Source organism: Triplophysa rosa, linkage group LG18 (genome assembly GCF_024868665.1).
Source record: "Triplophysa rosa linkage group LG18, Trosa_1v2, whole genome shotgun sequence".
In the NCBI taxonomy this organism is placed as follows: domain Eukaryota; kingdom Metazoa; phylum Chordata; class Actinopteri; order Cypriniformes; family Nemacheilidae; genus Triplophysa; species Triplophysa rosa.
Window position 1 is genome coordinate 5,401,064 of NC_079907.1, and position 19,548 is coordinate 5,420,611.

Genomic DNA, 19,548 nt, shown 5'->3' on the forward strand with positions numbered 1-19,548 from the left:
CTGAATATTGTACGTGCATTTAAACTTCATAATACTGTGATCACACTTCTAAATTTTGTTTATTTTTGTATGTAGGGGACACCGCACACACCCAGCTATTTCGGCTCGCATACTTCATTCAGTCTGTCACTCTACCCGTGACTTTGCCGATTGCGAGGAAGTCTCGCGTTATCCCGCGTTGTTTTCTCTCCACCCCCACAGAGCGGCCCCTCCCCTCGGCTCTTTCCGTCTGTATCTCTCCCTTCTTTCTCTCACTGGAACACATGAGATTCTCCTCCCGAAACCTGAACCGCAGCAGCAGAGGCATCGACCCCCTCCCCACACGCACACACAACATGGCTACAATCGTAACCTCGACCAGGTTTACGGACGAGTATCAGCTTTACGAAGAGCTGGGAAAGTAAGTGCGCAACATTGTGGCATTGTGACGTAATCGGCGCAAGTTACTCTTGTTTGTTTCGTTCCGTTTCTGTACTTGGATGTTGACAGCGGCTATGACTTGCAAAGAGACTCGTAAACCTTTCCGACAGCCACGCATCGGGGTCTTCGTCGGTTCAGGTCTGGGACTGTGTCGGTTCTGGACTTGATCCGATCAAGCCCCTCTGCGTGACTGACGGAGGTTTAAAGATGATTAATTTCAGCTTTACTGCTGGTCCGTAGTGGCTTTTGGGTACGTGTAGCATAGAACGTTGGATATAGTGTGTATGCAATGTTGAATGTCCACACCTTGTTTTATTTTAAGGGCTTGTAGTTTGACGGATAGCTTTTTTTGTTACTTTGTGTATTTTGTTGGCACTTTGCCTGACATGTAACGACATCGCTGTTTCTCTGTACTGTATATTGTTTTGTGCTCGTATCCGCGGGCGAAATGAATGTGTTGTGCAGCTCTTTGAAATTGCAAATGCACTATGTAGTGCACTAAAGGATATATCAACGTTTATATGATATTAAAATGAAATATTGAGTGTGTCGCACAGTTCATCACACTTTAATATTTTAGGAGGGGAGCGATAAAGAGGGATTTAATAAATCAATCAATGAACAATGACGCCTTTTCTGAGAATTCAATATCACTTTTGGGGAGAGAATTACAGAGTTTTTTCTGACATGCAGATGTGAACCTCCTTGCTTGCCGTCCATTTCTCCTATTTTTTTGTAGCTTATGTTAAGTTTTTTTGTACATAAATCTGTTTTAATATCTTGCAGACAGTATTCAGTGATTTACACCTTTCAAAATCATGACCGATGCGGGCATTTGTAATGACGCTGCTGTTACGTCACCGACGATTGACAGCTCTTTCCGCGTTCTTCAGATACATAATATTTGACTTTCGAGGGAAATCAAAGTGTGTGTGTTCTTCATTCGCAGGGGCGCGTTCTCCGTGGTGCGGAGATGTGTGAAAAAATCCACTGGCCAGGAATATGCTGCTAAAATTATTAACACAAAGAAACTGTCAGCAAGAGGTAAGGCATTGGATTCAGCAGTTCATTGGTACATACAGTGCAGATCGTGTTTTTTCCCTGACTGAGCTATCAAGTTTTTGAGGACCCGTGAGATCATAGTTTTGTGGCTTTTGTCAGTTTCCTTGCTTTATGCATTTTACAGACAATTTTATCCCCAAAAAGATATATTTTTAAAATCGGTATGTGTGTTTCCACAACCTTTGCGTGGCTAACACAGTGCTCTACCAATCGAGTCACAGGAACACTATGGGCTAATGTTCCTGTAACATTTGTACCTGTAAAAGGTACAACTCTTCCAGTCTTGTCAATAGATAATGCAAACGATTTGCTATTTAACAGAAAGGTGGATGCACCCAGAATTCCCTTTGAGCTCTGTTCTGTACCTACCTGTTTAGTTCAGGATCTGTGCTTTGAAACTTGGCCCTCTGGGATGACCGCAATTGTTCAAATAGGTCCCAATGTGTTCATATGTTCTCAGACAGCCTTGTTTCTAGGGGAAAAGGCATGCAGAAGTCTTGCATAGCTAAATGAGAGCGAAGAAAGTCTCTTTCTGCCTCTTTTCAGCCCTGATTTCTTAGAACATGAAGTGGGAGACACATGAATGTTTGTTCTCTGCCCTGCAGCAAAAATCTGGCAAATAGTCCCACCTGCAGTTTTGCAATAATTTCTTAAACCTTTTCGCTCAAGCACGTGTTTATCAGTACCGTGTGGTGTCGCAGACCCGCATGCTCCTGAAAAGCTGCTTTTGATGAGAAATTTAGTTATTTCAGGTAAATAATGAAGGATGGATTTTCCAGGAACAGGCACACTTAAGGCCCAAGATGCGTAAAGGCACTGCGGTGGTTACTGTGGCAGGATTTTTCTAAATGCCATATGTTAATTTTTGCCGTTGCTTCCCTGATTCCTAGGAAAGTTGCGGTACAACGTAAATGACAGAAAGGCCTACAATCTGAGTCATATGCTGATGAGGATTCTGGGTAATTTGAGCCTATAGTACACTTTTTATTGCCGTGTTAAAAGATGACAGTGTCGCCGTCAGTTCCAACCCATCGATTGCCTGAAAAATCGTTCAGACCACTTTTAGGCGAACAAGGCTCAATTATTTCCATTTTTAATGAAATGAGCTTTAGCTCCGCTTTAGCTTGTTGACTTTTGGTTTGCTGTTTTATAACTAATTGTTCCTGCCTCAGCAGGTCGGAGGTGCTCATTTGTCATAATGGCAGGAGGTTAGCCAGCGAGGTACCTTATGCGCTATGTCTTTCTCCCACTCTCGATTTGCTGATTAGCAGTTTTTCGTTCAGTTAATGTGAAATTAAGCAGAGAGTATGGACAGCGAGGGTCTTGTTTATGGCCCAGCCATTTTCTTTGTTGAGTGCTTGTCTCCAGCAGCCCTGCCAATTAAGGGCTTCAGGACTGGAGCATACTGCAGACGTCCTGTTAGCCGAGGAAGAGAGGCATGACGGAAACCCTTTAACCGCTAATATGAAGATTCTGGAAGTTAGCAGCGGAGAGGTGTGGTTCTTGTTAGCCTGCCCTGGTGTTGGTCTATATCAATTCATCTGTGTCTGGATGGTTGGTTTAATGATCCCCTCGGCTCTGATGTGCGTGCATTTAATTTTTGGTTGATATCTATTCAATTTGAATAGATCAATAAGCCCTACCCAAAGTGTTTTTCATGTCTTAAATCATGTTGGATTTATTGTATTGTAGAGATGTGATGAGTGCACTTGCCAACTAAATTCAAATTACTATCGAACTTTCTTGACGCCCAGATGTGGTACCGTGTTAATTACAACAGTAAATCGAATCTATTCTGTCTTTTACATCCCTTTTATTCTGAGTTCATTTGAACAGTAAGCAGGAGTTGCGCATAATTCGACGGTTGTGGGGGTTTCGACGAAGCGCTTGTTGCTGTAGCTAGGCAACGCTTTTCGCTTGGGGTGTGTTTGATTGGCTGCCTCAAACGAGGAGCTCCAGACTTGTGTTGATGGTCTCGGTTGAGGATGAATGTAAAAGGAAAAAATCTCCCATAATCCCTCAGTGCCCTGACCACATGTTTGCAGAATAGCCGCACGTGAGCTTGACGGAAGCTTAGAGTAGTAGTTTCATGAAGCAAACCTTCCGCCTGCTTGTGTCAAACAGTTTACCGAAAAGTTAATTTCGGTTGACTAGTTCTTTGCGAGACACACGGCCTTGGGGGCCTCACCATATAAATATTTGTGTGATTAGTGCACTGACCAGGTCACACAATGACCTTATTAGTGGGTGGGCGGGTTTCTCTGTGATGATGATGATGATGTATGCCTTTATGAAATCAGCTGTATACATAAAGCAAGTAGCTCGGCTTCATTTCTGTGAGTCACTATAGCATAGGTCTGCTAGACACGTGTGTGTGTCCCCTTCCTGGGGTTGCTGTCGATCTCCGAAGGGTTTTTGCTGACTAATTTTCTATAAAGGAGTGGCGTCATAGTGCACTTTTTAATATGCCTGTTTATTTATTTTTAGGAGTGCCAAGAATCTGTCCTTTTTGTCCCTGTAGGGATTGGGGACCTAAATATGTTTTTTGATGGGCGGTGGCCAGGATTTTCTTAACATTATTGCAGCTTCCATTATTATCCAGAGAAGACTGTATGTGTGTGTTTTTGGCTTTCTCATTTATGTGTTTGTCTGTTGTACTGTTGCATGGAGGATTGCTTTGTATTTAGGTTAATCCACTTATTTAATTGTAGTCCATTGGCTCAGATCGGGGGGGATGGGTGCCAAAACCATCTCTTCACACGTAATTTTTTTGGTCCTGTTTCTTTGTCCTTGCAGAATTACATTGTTTTAAATTGAGTGGTTATGTTTGGATACAGCACGATGGACTGAACTATCTGAATTAATCCAGTGGATTCAGATTAAGCCGTTGTTGACAACACTTAACCTCCCTTAGGCTGACTTGAGCTCCAGTCACCTAAACGTCTAGTTGCATGTTTTATTTAAAGAAAACCAGCATAGGATCGGAATTGTCTCTGCATTTTGTGATATTTGTGATACTGTTCAATTATAATGTCAGAGTTCTCTGGCAGTGATCCAAAAGGCTGAACGATCCCTGTTTTACGCTGAGGTCAGATAAGACTTTGAGCATGCGAAATTCGTTCGGACGAAAATGGGCGGGAGCAATTCCTCCCTCTTTTACATTTCCTGTACCAAGAGGTCTTGCTGTGACGTTTTGATCTTCTATTGGTCTCATGCACTCCAGTGACGCGAATTCGCAGGTCACCAAACTTGAACTTTGCTACGCAGCGAAATATCTTCGGACGGGCTTGGGTTTACGGTCTGTCGCATTCTTATGCGTATGAATGGAAGTCAATGGAGGGAAAAGTCAACTGTGTGACTGTGACTTTAGTGTCAGCGCATGCACAGTTCTTATATTTTGCATGTACACGTGCATATTTCCTTTGAAATGACATAAAAGGGTGTGACCCTTGCAGGGGTAATCAAACAGTCAGGATAGAAGACGTGTCCTCTTCTAAGTAAACTTAATGCTTGCTCCAAAACATCATGCTCTCATTCTGACTGATCTGACCAGAAGTGTTATAGCGCATTTTGATGTCCTGGGATATTTTCATCACTGTCACTTATCCTGCATGCATCATCGCCTGACTGCTCAGTGCCCAGTGTTTCATCTGTGTAGTCAATTCCAGCTTTCCAGCTGCACATTTCTGCGGTACCGCAGGTTCCCCTGGAAGAGAAGGACTATGAAATCATATTATATTGTATTACAAATAAAGTCTCTGTCAGACAGTATTTGTCAGATTTTTTTTGTTATCCGGGTTTAGTACCAGTTAGTGATTGATGGATTGACTGGCCAATATTTGGCTATTCAATTTTTTTCTAGAATTGTTTTCAACCCATTAACCGAAGTTACCTTGCGTTCTTGTTGCGTCCACTACCAGTCGACAGCCTTCTCAATACATAATAGCCAATTTCATATTTTTATTCAACTAAATATTTTAAAATAAGCTTAATTAAAGCTGATACATTAGAAACACTATACACATTAGAAAACGCTGAGCATTTTCAAAAATTGGCATGTGTCGTGCATGACAGAATGAATGGATGGAGTAGTGAGTGTTCAAATTAAATTTTCCCAGTACGTGGAACATGTATCGGACAGCCCAAATCCGCTTAATTCTGAACTCCATTGTGTGAAAAGGAGAGGCACTGTAAGGACCAGACTGAAGACTGATAGAAGCACATCCTCACTACAGGGAACATCGCAGCATTGTGTTCGGCTCTTCTTTTCTGTCTGTCTCTTGTAATGGGAGCTACGAGCAGTCGGTCCGCACTCATTTTGCACTCTTTGTTCTGGTGCGTGCTGCTCCTTTAAGTAGAACCTTCCATCAATTCCCATCCCTCCTGCTTTCTTTGCCATTTTGTTTTGCTCTGCATCCCTTTTGTTTTCTTCTGCTTTGTCAGCCTTATTAAACTGACAGCCCATAGTAGTTTCATAATAACATTATAATTTTCGAATTGTGTTTTTTGTGAAGAATTTTAAAAGAATATTATGACCACTTATTGTTTTTTTTGCTGACACTCTTGGGTGCTTTATTGAGCGTTAAAGCGAGTCATAATGTACCGAATCCACCAATTCTTGCATTCATTAAATCACCATAGAAAAAGTGTTTGATATGAAGTGAACGATATATATATAAATAATAGTACTTCTCGGGCAAACTGTTCCTTTAAAAATCAAGATATTGTGAAAGAAATCTAATTTTCTTGACAAAATGGGTCCTGTTCAATTTTCCACGCACTGCCTTTATGATAAAGAGAGGTTTTAAAATAAATTGGGTTTGGGCTGGAGGTAGAGGTTTGGGAGAAGGGAAAATGGGATTACTCACCTGTTGAGCAGAAGGATGTGAGAATAGCTCTCTCTGTTACCTGGATGCTGCCATCAGAAAACGTTCTGATAGAGATAGAGACATAGAGAGAGAGAGAGAGAGAGAGAGAGATGGGAAGAGCGGGACACGCTGAGAAAGAGAGAGATTACAGGCAAAAACCTTTGGCAGGTTGTTATGACAGTGAGTGAGACTTGATGGAGTGACTCAGAAAACTTGAGTCGATTTATCTATTAAAATGTAGACCGTCATGCAAATAGCTTTTTTTCTAATCAGGTAAAGATGTGGGCTGTAATAAAACGCAAATGGACAGTGTAGCTGCCTGGCTGATTGCATACGATTGCCACTAAGTGTGATACGGTTCTGCTTTAATGAGAAGTGGCCGACTTCACGGGTGACATGAAATGAGGAACCTAAACTGAGAAAGTTTCTTCCTGTCCTACCTACCTAGTGGTTGAACTTGGAATAGTAAAATGAACCAAAGATAAGCTAAATACATCATATCTTGAGATCCCTTCACTTTTTTGTGCTTGGCGCACAAATATCTGCGACCACCAGTAAAATGTCTGTTTTTTATGTAATATTTTTATAAGATGTCATCACGTTTTCGCTTCTTTGCAGAGAGAGATAACATATTTACGAAAAACGCCCTGTGGCAGTTTGTCCGTTTAAGGCTACTGTAGAAACATGGCGGATTTTATGCAAGGGGACCTGCGGTGTATGTAGATAAAAATAGCTAATTCTAAGATAATAAAAACATAACGCTTCATTATGTAGGGTCTTTATACACCTCTGAAGACATATTATATTTCATTTCTGTCAATAGATCCTCCTAAATAGTACACACAGCACCTTTAGGCCTTTTCTTACTGTTTATTTCCTGGTATGATCTTCATTTTTATTCCCTGAATGTGAATGTGGCTCAGACTTTCTGACCCCACTGTTTGAGACGATACTTAATCAAAGCCGAGGCTGGGATATCATTGTTTCACCATATACTGACGTTGTGTTTAGGCCCCTGGCTTTCTTTCTGGTTATCCAGATAAACTGTAGCTAGTGAGTTGGCGCTCTGGGTGGCATTGAGTCATTGATCATCTCGTACACCGCGGCCGAGTAAAATCCTCTGAGATCCGCACAGGCCTTTGCACGCCTTGTCGGAGAGCTCTGCCTACCCACACGCTCAGACGCAATGGAAATGCTAAATTAGTCAGCCTGCTAGTTCAGCACAGATAGAGAAAAAGAACTAGCCGAGATAGAGAATGACTTGTGACACCTTTTAGCTGCGCAAAAAAAGTTGAAATACAATAGTGAAACTGAGGGAGTCCGCAAATCCGTCTTTTAATTCATTGTGATTCAGTGCCTGTTGCCTTCTTTATTGGATTCCGAAATAAAGACAGAAGCCGGATTGTGTTGTGCGAATGCTAGCTTCATTTCTCTCTCAAGTATTTGTCATGTAATCCTCACATACTCCTCTGACACTCCAGCCTCCTGTATATAAATATTTGCCTACTGCTCTCTTGCATTTGTAGTAGCCTCTTACTTTTCACTGTGTGTACTGATGTTTGTCATTGTCAGATAACTTAGTTCAGATAACTTAGCTCATCCGGCACGGGTTTGAACTTCTTTTTTGGCCTTTTTCTGTGTTGTTTCTCTTTTCACATTTCCGTTCTTGTTTTGCATCTTTCTGCATTTTCTTTAGTCTTCGTTCTGTTAATAAAAAGTGTTGTTATTCTTTTGACATTTGTGCTGTTCCGATACATTGTGGCCCGGTCTCGCATGCAAGGTTTAGCTTAAAGGGACAGTTTCAGTCATCATTTACTCACCCTCTTGTCATTTCAAACCTGCATGACTTTATTCTGCAGAATACAAACGAAGATATTTTGAAAAACGTTGCTAACCGAACAACAGCATTACCCATTCAATTCTATCGTACTGAAGTCAATGGGTACCGCTGTTGTTCTTCAAAATATCTTTGTATTCTGTAGAAGAAAGTCATACAGGTTTGAAATGACGAGAGGGTGAGTATGATGAGAGAATTTTCATTTTTGGGTGAAGCGAGGACTATGGCTTAGTTCAGCTTTCCTGTAGCTCAGTGGTAAGAGGCAAGGTTGTGGGTTCAATCCCAGGGGATTGCACATACCTATGTATAAATGTATAGGATAATTCAATGTAAGTCGCTTTGGATAAAAGCGTCTGCCAAATGCATAAATGTTAAATGTGCTTATATAAAAATGCATTTAAAACGTATACAGTATATTTGATCAATACTTGGAAGTCAAACTCATAACATTGACTTTGCCCAGGTGAGCTACAGAATTGAGTTACTGTTTTGCTGTTGTGTTGGGTTTTAGGATCGTGTTGAAAGCTCCCGTGTTTCTGTTATGCACACACCCACCCACACACCGTTCTGAAACATGCAGTGTCATTGAGTGTTCTTCTTTCTCTATATGAACCGCTGACCTAGAACACGCACACATTTCTCACTCTCGTTTCCAATGTCCTGTGGAGCTGCCCTCTATCTGTCCCTTCATATCTTTAAGTCCATCACAGTTCACACGTCGCAAAGCCTAATATTCATCCTGCCTCCAGCACAGCACCCAGAACGCTGGCTTTTCTCGCACAGCTCCTATAGCCCAGAGAATTTTAGCACAGCTTGCTATTATTGATAGTCTTGCACTGATTGATAAGCTGAAGTCTTCATTGATCTTCTACAGGAGAGCAGTAAGTTTAGTGGCTTCATTTGTGTAGCGTGGTGCTGGCGGTTGTTTCAGACCCGTTCCTGCTTTACAGCGAGAGGCTGCGTCTACTGTTTGCATGCTATATAAGGAGGGTGGGGGTGCCCTGCTGCAGTTATTGAATGCGCTGTCGTTTCTCAACCTCTTGCTAAACCACACTGAATGGGGAATATGAGTGTCTCTAGCATGAATCCAGTATGGCCAGTATTATCAGAATAATCTTAGAGAATGTCAGCATTTCTCTCTGTTCTTTAATATTAAGACAGTTAAATACTGTTTATTTCTCCTTATGTTTTCAAAATGTTACATTGTTACAAATGCTCACTCATTTGTAAGTCACTTTGGATAAAAGCGTCTGCTAAATGAATAAATGTAAAATGTAAGTAGGGCCTTCAAATCCTTTAGTCACGATTAATCAATTTCAAAATAAATGTTTGTGTTTATATTATATGTTTATTATATAATATTTATATAATATATAAACGCACACACATACATGTGTGTATATCAGGGCTGTCAGTGTTAACGCATTAACGTATGCGATTTTTTTTTCTTCAGATTTACGCGTTAAAATATTTAACGCAATTAACGCAGCATCCGTTTATTTTGTCATCCTTTGTCTAGCGTTACATTATATAATCACAAAACTTATTCATGTGAAGGCCTTTAAACCATTTAAGCATGATTTGAAACTGTTGCTTTGACACGTTCAGTGTAGAGACACCTTCTAGCTGTGGGATGTGGCGCAACGCGACATATTATATAAAATATATTTTATATTATGTATAAATATCTATAACCGGGTCTCTGGTGCATCTACCAACTCAGAAAACGTGAAAAATGACAACCCAGTAACTTTGTTTATGTGACACAACGTGAGCGCATTACTACGAGTCGCTGTTTGCTGTTACGGATTTCTTGAGCCCGAGGACAAACGATTTGATATATGTGATGTTTAAAACTAACTAACTGCTGAGGAAACATCATTTATCTGTGGATTACTTGAGACCGCGCTGGATCATAAATCCGTTCACAGCTAGAATGAACGACAAGCGAATGCTCTTGTTAAATTTTATTTTACGTCATATTTACATGTGTTGTGTGAACATTAGGACAAGTTTCCTTAATACACAATAAAATCATAAGAACATAACACGAGGCCTTTCATTTTGCTTTATTGTGTAACACTGTAAACAATTAATTATAAATTTTTGTCAAGCACAATTTCTGTTGGTTCAAATGAATTCAGATTACAGTCTATTTAGCACCAATCAATAACAAAGCTTCTCTGTAGACTCTGCCTCTTTTTAAATAAGCAGAACCAAATCTCCTGTCATCAAGCAACTTTTTTGTCAGTATTAGTAATACAGTTATTTTGAAAATGTGAATAATTGAATTGCAGGCTGATTTAAGGTGTGCCCCTAAATTTTTCTGATTACGCTCCTAAAATATTCAGTCAAGGGCTACAGTGCTCCTAGTCAAAAAAGTAAGTCTAGAGCCCTGTTATAGAAAACAATGTGTTTGGTGTCACGACTTGCGTGGAGGAAGAACCCAGATGCAGGCAGGCAGTGATGAAGGGGTTAACAGAAATACTTTATTGGACATTAAACAGAAACAAAAAACCCACGAGGGGGGAAAGGCGGACACGGTAACAGAACAAGAACTCAAAACAAAACACTTCCCACGGGGGGCAAAAATAAACTAATAAACCAAACAGCGACACAACGTCTTAAACCAAAAACACGGCAGGGAAAAAACACAATAAACTCACAAACTACGGACAATCACGGACAAGGCAAGGAACGAGGGCACAAGCACAAGGTAAAGGTAAACGAAACATACACGGTACAACGTACAATCCATGAGCACAGGACAAAGAAACAAGAGGGTATATATAGGAAAGACAAACGAGGGATAATGACACAGGGCATGAGAGGGTAATGGAACACGGGCGGGAAGTAATACGGGAAACGAGAGGGGCGGGGCCAATGACAAGACACTGGAGAGAAAGCATATTATTGTCAAAAGGACAATAATATGTTTCTCTCCACACATAACCAAAGACTTTGTCATGGCTCTACCTCAGGACCAGGAAATCCAAGACTAAAAGACCAGTCATGACATTTGGTGTTCAAAGACGAGATGCAGTGATTCTCATTTGCTTTATATGACCCTTCTTTCTTGGGTAACTGTTAGGGTACTTTCACTTAGGGCTGGGCAATATGGCAAAAAAGTGAACTCGATAGTTTTTTTCTATATTGATCGATAACGATATTTATTTCGATATATATTTAATTAAAAAACTGTATTTAAAATCATCTATTTTAAATACAGTTTATTAACAAAAGTTAACCTTTAACCAGTTAAAATTCAATTCAATTAATGTTGCAACACAGAGGATATTAGGCCATGAACAACATGTACCAGTTCATTCAGTCTCATTTTGACTCAATTGACTCGTTAAGTAAAGGGAGTGTTCATTCAGTACATTCAACCAATGAAAGGGCTCCATTACTGGTACAGTCGAACGCTATTGGCTCAGCACCTGCGCACATACATAACGCTGCAATAATGTCTTGCTCGAGTAGTGTGATTCATTCAATGTATTCAGTGAACCTTAAAGACATCTCACATAAACTGTAGTACATTTCTTTAATCATGCAAGCTTCTTACATACAATGTTTAATATTTTAATGTGCACACAAACTCACTTCATTACATCTCTAATCTGTACAGGGCAGCGCTGGTTTGTTTCATAAGCACCAGCTCATGTTAGCAGATATGTTAACGATGGATATAAAAACGTTTGTGCTTGAGTTTCGAAGTAACTCGCTTGCAATTGCGCCTCAAGTTTGTTTTGTTTAAACGGCGATTGCGGGGAAAAAATAAGACACTTGATAAACCGCGTGATGACAACTCGAGGTTAGTTTCACCTTTGTTTCCGCTTCCAGTCATGTTTTCCTCCTCATGTTGAGTTTTCTTTGCCAAGTGCATGCAGTATGAAATGGACTTTGTACTTTGCTGTACGCTGACTGACTGTTGTTGCGTTTATTTCTGCGTTCTGTTAGACTGTAAGATTAATCCATATCGAGTCAAAATGCCAATAGTTTATCATCGTTTTTGAAATACATTCTATCGCGATTCGATATGATATCGTTTATCGGCACAGCCCTACTTTCACTTATAGAAAGCAGTGTGTATGGTTTGTAAATACGCGGCCGGTTTGTCATGTGTACTTTCGCATATAGAAAGCGTGACGGCTTTGTTAGGAGTCTGTTCGCTTATAGAAAACAATGTGTTTGGTGTTTAAAGACGAGACGCAGCGTTTCTCATTTGCATTATGTGACCCTTCTTTCTTGTTTTGTCTTTGGAAGCACAGCCCTTGCTGCGTTTTCTGCTGAAAGGGTGCGGAGACTAGCAGCTCATTTGCATTTAAAGATACACACACAGAAAACAGCACGTTTCTCCTCACATGCAAAACTGAACATCTAGAGCATGGTATAATAAAAGATCTGTGGTGTTTTTTGAGCTGAAACTTCACAGACACACAAAAAAAATCTCTCCTTTAATATAGTTATTTTAATACCCATGCTCACATGTCGGTGCTTAAGTTATTTTGAAGTCAACAATCATACACAATAAGAGGAAGACAGGCATTTAAGCAATGTTGGTTTTATTACATACACTCAAAAAAATGATGTTCAACTTAATTGACTTTTTTATGTCAACAGGTTCCATATAACTGGATTACGTTGAATTGAAGTAACATTATTTATTTCAGTAAATTTAAGGTACTTACACAAAGTTAAAGCAATGGTGTTTAGTTGAATCGGATTAAGAGTCTTGTTTTTGTTTTAAATCATTAACTTGATGAAGTTCAATAATGCTAAAATGTGTATTTTACATTAAACCAATTTAAAAAAACAAATTTTCCCGACTAGTTTATTTAATGAAGGCATCCAAGAACATTTTTTAATTTGATACATTTTTATTAATAATCAGACAAAACTTTTATTTGTCTTCAATAAGAACATATTGAGTTAAGAGAACTCAACAGAAGTTCAAAGTTTAAAATGTAACCGCCCATTACCTAATCAAAGGCAACGCTTTTTCTGAATAATGGTAGCCACAAAACACAAAAATATAACAAACTCTTCAAAACCTTAAAGATAAATGAATATTAAAAACTAACAAGTGTTTCTTTTTACAAAAAAATGCATAAAATAACACTAATTTAAGAAAATAACTCTCAAAACTCTCTGCAGTCATACGCAAAGCATGCTGGGAAATATAAGTCCTCTGCCCAATTGTAAAAATTTTATGTTAACACAACTCCTTTATGTCGTTCCAACATGAATGGATTCAGTTATATGACTACTCATAAAAAATCATGTTGTGACCCAATTTTCCAAAAGTTGTGTTGATTCAACTTAAGTTAGTTAAGTAAATTGGACAAGCAGCAAAAATATATTTTTTGAGTGTATCAGCCTGTCGGACAAGTAATTTGTCAAAAACAAGACCCTTCTGTCGTGTTAGGGTTACATAAAACTCCCTAAATTGTAAATGCAAGTCCATAACATCAGGTACGAGAGAAAAATACCTGTCATTGTACATTTAAATGAGATGTATCTGTGGACATCTCAGCTTCTGCCTTCTGAGGAATGTGAGCAGGGGAGAGCGGAGAGAATTGTTTCCTGTCGAGTGTCTTCATGGTATCTGTCGCAATCATTCATGTGAATTACTTTTGCAACACTATCTTTCTCATCTGTATGTAAATACTTGAAGGAACCAGGAAGACGTAGCACTAAAGTGTTCGGCTCTCTTCATTTTTCCTTGATTCGACTTGAAGAGAAATGTTCGCTCCTAGGTTAAGTGGTGTGTGTTTATCTGAGGTGTGGGTCTTCAGGACTGTATAGGGTTGAAATGTTGTTAGTGCAGTTTCTCGTCCACAGCGATATCACGGCCGGGCCTTCAAAGCCGGATGATTTAAACGTAATTTTAGCCCAAGTCATTATCGTTCACATGTTAAACAAAGGGCTTCCTCTTTAACCAGATAAGAAACGCTTATTTTCACAGTGTGTTTGCTGTCACGCCTGATGCGTGTTTGCGTTTTGACAGGTCTCTTACTGTTGATCTTATCTCGCGTGTGTGCTTATTTGTCAGACGAAATTGTGGGTAAAGTTTGTCAGACGAGCTCTCAGCAGGGGTTGGTGTTTATGAACTCCTGCAGTACTTTTGCTGTGAAATCTGTTTTTTTGTACTCCCTCAAGATATGAAAATTGTAAAATGTAGTTATAGATCTCTTTAGTCTTAGTCTTAGTCAAACTTTATTATCCCCAAAGGGCAATTTATTTCATTTAGCATTTAGCATTCTTCATTAGCATTTGTAAAGGGGGAAAATGACAGACAAAGAGCAGATAGCGAAATATTATATCTAGTAAGCAGTGAAGCGGCAGGTTTTGTACTTTCCTAAGTCTTGTTTTCTGTAGATTGGTATGAAAAGTTGTAAACTTTCCAAATAGCTTGTCACGCGTGAATTGCTCGATGTGAATTTTGCTGCCTCTGTGTTGAATTAAATAGGATTATTAATAATTAACTTGCAATTCCAATTATGCATTTTGTGGATCGATCTTGAGACCACATCACAGCGAATCGATTTCTCCTGCCCTCCCCAATCCCCCACATACCCATACTATTCATTAAATACGCCTTCTTGGAAGTTTCCTAAACTGCCCAAAAGCATCATGGGAGCTCTACTTTAAAGAGAACAAATTTCGTTATTGTGTTTACATTACATAATCCCTCAAATTTAACGGCCTCCCCTTAAAGTGCAGCATTCAAATCGCTCTCCTTTGGTGTGGGTTGCTGTCGTTGTGCCGGCTCTTTAAACGCAGGGCAATCTTTTCCTCATGATTCTTCAAATATGACTCTTTTGGTTACTGTGAACAGCTGTGCACCAGCTCCTGGTGGAAGATCTCATTTGCTGAAGATCATAAAGTCCATATGCTGCGAGCAGTTTTTTTCACATGCAGGGAAGGCTGGTGCAGGTATGAATGACCACGTAGGAGGGGAGCTTTGTTGGACTTAACAGTTTGCATGTGTGTTTGTCTATGTTTGTGCTTTAGGTCACTCCCACAGGGCCTCACGTCTCCAAATATATCTGCGCTCGTGTCTGAGGGGACACACACCTTTCCCTGGGCTATTCTTAGGCCCCCCCTCTCTCTCTCTCTCTCTCTCTCTCTCTCTCTCAGATTATATGGTGGGTTTATTCCATTGTGGAAATGTCAGGCACACACTCTAATGGAGCTTTACCCGGCCATGAACCCTACAACAGTGTAGTGGTCAAGCTTCATAATTTTTTCAAGAGACATGCATGTCATGCATGCATTACTTAAAGTGATAGTTCACCCAAAAATCGAAACTCTGTCATCATTTACTCACCCTCTTGTAATTTCAAATTTGTATGACTTTCTTTCATCCGCAGAACACAAAAGAAGCTATTTTGAAAACTGGCACCCATTCACTTGATTTTTTGTCCATACAATAGAAGTGCCGACCCTGTTCGGTTATCAACTTTCTTCAAAATATCTTCTTTTGTGTTCTGCGGAAGAAAGTCATACAGGTTTGAAGTGAAAAGACAGAATACATGATGACAGAATTCGTTTGGGGGTGAACTATCGCTTTAAAAGTCGCTCATACTGCACCAATTACTTTTATGTTGCATAATTCGTCCACATATAAGAATTTAAGTAAATAATCAATATAAGGCCAGGTGCACATCCAACACAATCTTACGGCAATTCGTAGCAATTTTACGAGGTGGCTAATTCATATAAATTCCGATGATCTCATTCATTCATCGTTTTAGTGCGTTTTGCATCAGTGACCTTATGTTTAGGGCAGTGGTTCTCAAACTTTTTCGTTGTAAGGCCCCCTTTGTGTAGAGTGCATCGCTTTGCGGCCCCCCAAATAAAGACTTATAATCTTAAATTTAACATTTTTATTTAAACAAAAACATATTAGGTTATACAATGCTGAAACATCAATTCTTTTGTCTGGTGGTCTTATTTTTCTGATGTTTAATTGCATAAAATCTATGATCAATTTCTATATTTCATAAAATGCCACAAAATCTGTGGCCCCCTGGATCCATCTCGGGGCCCCCAGTTTGAGAACTACTGGTTTAGGGGTGGGTTGGAATGAAACGATTTACCGTGAGCTGGTTGAAAATCGATTATAATATGTGACGATTTAAGTCAGTTGAGATGTTAAATGAATCGTGATACATGTTTTGAACAGCAGTTTGATATTTCTAAAAGAAATATAACTTATGAAAAGCACAGAAAAAGGCTTTGTTTATATTAAAGAGACTTTTGAATTATTCATTTTTTACATTTTTAAGTTTAAGTTTTTTAAAATTGCAAATTAGTTTTGTTTTTTGACATAATAGATATTTTTATTTTACAAAGAAATGTGCGGTATTTAGCGGAGGGGTTTCAGTATGGCAGTTTTGTAATAATCGTATGTTTTTAATACAAGTTAGCCACCTCGTAAAATAGTTACGAATTCCCGTGAGATTAGGCTGGCAATCCTGGCATACCATTGTCAACGCTCGTGAGACCATCTAAACTTGTTTGAAATGTGATGTGTCCCAACAAGCAATAGAGAAGGACATTGAGCAACAGCCAATAGCATTTTTAAATTATTTTTTGGAAACCAAAGATGAATAAATCAAACTGTCTCCCACGACTCCTTAACCACTTTATTTGTATTTTGCCTTTTTTCTCCTTTTCTTTCTCCTCCTTTTCTTTCTCCTCCATGTGTTATTCGGATGCACTCTCTCATACGTTGCTATGTGCAAGAGTTTGCGGGGGAGTGGAATGACGTTTTAATTGACGCACCTAGTTAGCAATTAGATGTGTAAAGTGTGCCAACACAACACAACATGAAACAAGGAACGGCGAGTCTTTAAATGTGCGCCTGGCAACAAGCTTCAGTCTCGTAATGTGCACTTAGTGTGACGTGTAAAAAATATAAGTGTGGCAAACTGCCACAGTTATGAGATAATGCCTGTGATGTCAAAATGCCAAAGATCAAGGCAGGCTAGCTGATACGGTAATGTCAGGAGGGTATATTTGTACAATATTTGCTTTTAATGCCCCATCAGTTTATCAATGATACAAAATAAATGGGTTTTATTCTAATATACAATAAAATGCATAGAAAAACAAATTGCTCACAAGACACAAATTGACTACGGTTTTATTAGTTATCAATATTTGTTGATCCTCTAATGTAGTAATATTTTGTAGCCATACTCGGGTGTTACGAGTTCAAGCCTTTTCAGTATCTCTGACATTAAAGATTATGTTGTGGTGTTGTTGTTAAAAGTTGAATTGTGATGACAGCGCTGTATTATAACCATATTTAAAACGTGGAGCAAGGACTTTCATCTCACCTTGAAAGTCCCAGCCTCCACGCTGCCTCTTCCTGTTCTCTATCTCACTTCGACACTCCCATTCTTTCCTGTGTGCCCCACTTTCTCCATGTCCTATTTCTCAGTTCTTTCTCCTCTATTTATTTCTCAAGAGGGCTAGATGTGAATAATTCAGTCTTGTTGCATTGGCTTTTGTTTTCTGAGGAAAAAAGAGTGACTGGCTTTTTGCCTTTTTTACTATAGCGTAAACAAACATGTTCTGCCTCTAATTCATGGCCACACGGTCATAACAAGGCACATGCTTCCCTGGTTCAGTTAGAATGCTTATAAAATAAGCAGAATTTTAGTTTAAGACACATCTCGGACAGAAACAAATGATTGTACAATAATACCAGCAAGACGGAGTGATGAAAGCTGCGTTTGGTGACATGCTCATTGGTTTGCTGTTTGTTGTTGATTGTTTGGGGAAGGATGAGACAGGGGATGCATTAAATGGACTATATATGATGCACATATGTGAATTTGCATGTTCCCTAGGGTTTGTTTTATTAAACATTCTATCAAAGTCATTAAAGCGCTCGCAAGGCACTGGCGTGTTGATAGTCTTCAAACATTATTTAAAGGAATAGTTCTCCCAATGGTTTTCTGTCCATACAATGTAAGTCAGGGGGCCAATGATGTTCGGTTATCAACATTTTTAAAGATTAAAATATCACAGATGTCATCACATCTGATGACAGAATTTTAATCTTTGGGTGAACTATCAAAGTTCTATACTTTCAAATATCAAATTTTGTGTTCTGCAGAAAATGTCATACAGGTTTGGATATGACGTAAGGGTGAGGAAAAGTGTATGTGGATTTACTGATACTAGGCGGTTATACTAAGTGTTTTTTATCACATTACCAGCCGTTATTTTCAATTTAGAAATGCTTGATCAAATGCATATTTTCTGTCATTGGTTTGTTGATTAGAGTCATGCCGTGATTTGGACTTTTTATATAATTCCGTCCTGACTGTATAAAAAAGAATGTTTGAAAATAGCAAGACTGTATTGTTGTTGAAGACTGGGTTTGGAGAACATCATTGGGAGAGAGATACGCAGCTAAAAGCTATTAAATGACGTAAATCACCTTTGCTCGATGCTCTGAAATGTTTCTGGAGAGGCTCTTTCTGACGAGGCATAGCTTTGTTTCCACCACTTCTTGGTCTGCAGGGAATAATCTGCTGTAAATTGCCCCCTCAGGCCATGGTGGGGGTGTATGTTGAGAATGTATTGTTTGCGTCCGTCATCCTGCCACTTGGTTACCGTTGTTTTGCGCCACAGGTGCAGTAAGCTTGGAGCTCTGCTCAGTACAGCATTACCCAGAATCCCCTTGTCTGATGATTTGGCCAGCCCCTGTGGAAAGTTTGAATGGTGCTATTATCTGGAGATTCATTCCTGTTGTGTATGTGTATGGTGTAATTCTTTGAAGCTCATTGCTGTAACACTGGTTCTTGGGAAACACTTTCGTATCCTTTCCGCTAACTGTTGAATCACCTTTGAAACTGGCTGTTTTGTGACTTTTATCATTGTGTGTTATACAGTATAAAATAAAAAAAAGAGGAAGATAAACTTGCAATTTTCTTTGGGGACATTATTTATTAATTTTATGGACATTTCTGTTAACCCTAAAGAATGCAGTGCAAAATTTAAAATACAAGAAACAATACAAAAAAATCTATATAGAAAATTATTTTATATTAATATAGTACATTATGCCCTATATTTTTTTCGATGGTTTTTACCATCCAGAGACTGCAGTATTGTGACATCTTGGGAAAGTTAACATTATATTTAGACTGTTCCAAGATGGCCGACATGTTGACCTCTCTGGAGCTGTTGAATGTGGTATCTACATACATATCTATGGACCATCCTGCAGAAAAGTGCAGGTCTTACAATTAAAAAGTTTGAGCAAGTCTGTGCTGGGAATAAAACCACACCAGAATCCAAAACACTGTACTGTGTAATAATGGTCTTTGCAAC

General features: G+C 39.2%; 1 protein-coding gene across 12 annotated transcripts in view; it reads left to right on the forward strand.

Moving 5' to 3' along the window:
* Positions 1–213: 213 nt before the first annotated feature.
* Positions 214–19,548, forward strand: part of camk2g1 (calcium/calmodulin-dependent protein kinase (CaM kinase) II gamma 1) — a 74,086-nt gene continuing 54,751 nt past the window's right edge. For 7 of the 12 annotated variants that reach the window (XM_057358829.1, XM_057358836.1, XM_057358830.1 and 4 more), the window contains exons 1-2: positions 215–400; positions 1,370–1,464. In XM_057358829.1, the coding sequence (XP_057214812.1) occupies positions 264–400; positions 1,370–1,464 (232 nt within the window). In that variant the 5' untranslated portion in view covers positions 215–263. Of the gene's footprint in view, positions 401–1,369; positions 1,465–19,548 lie in introns of all 12 variants that reach the window. The other 5 variants (XM_057358837.1, XM_057358841.1, XM_057358839.1 and 2 more) reach the window with 2 other exon arrangements.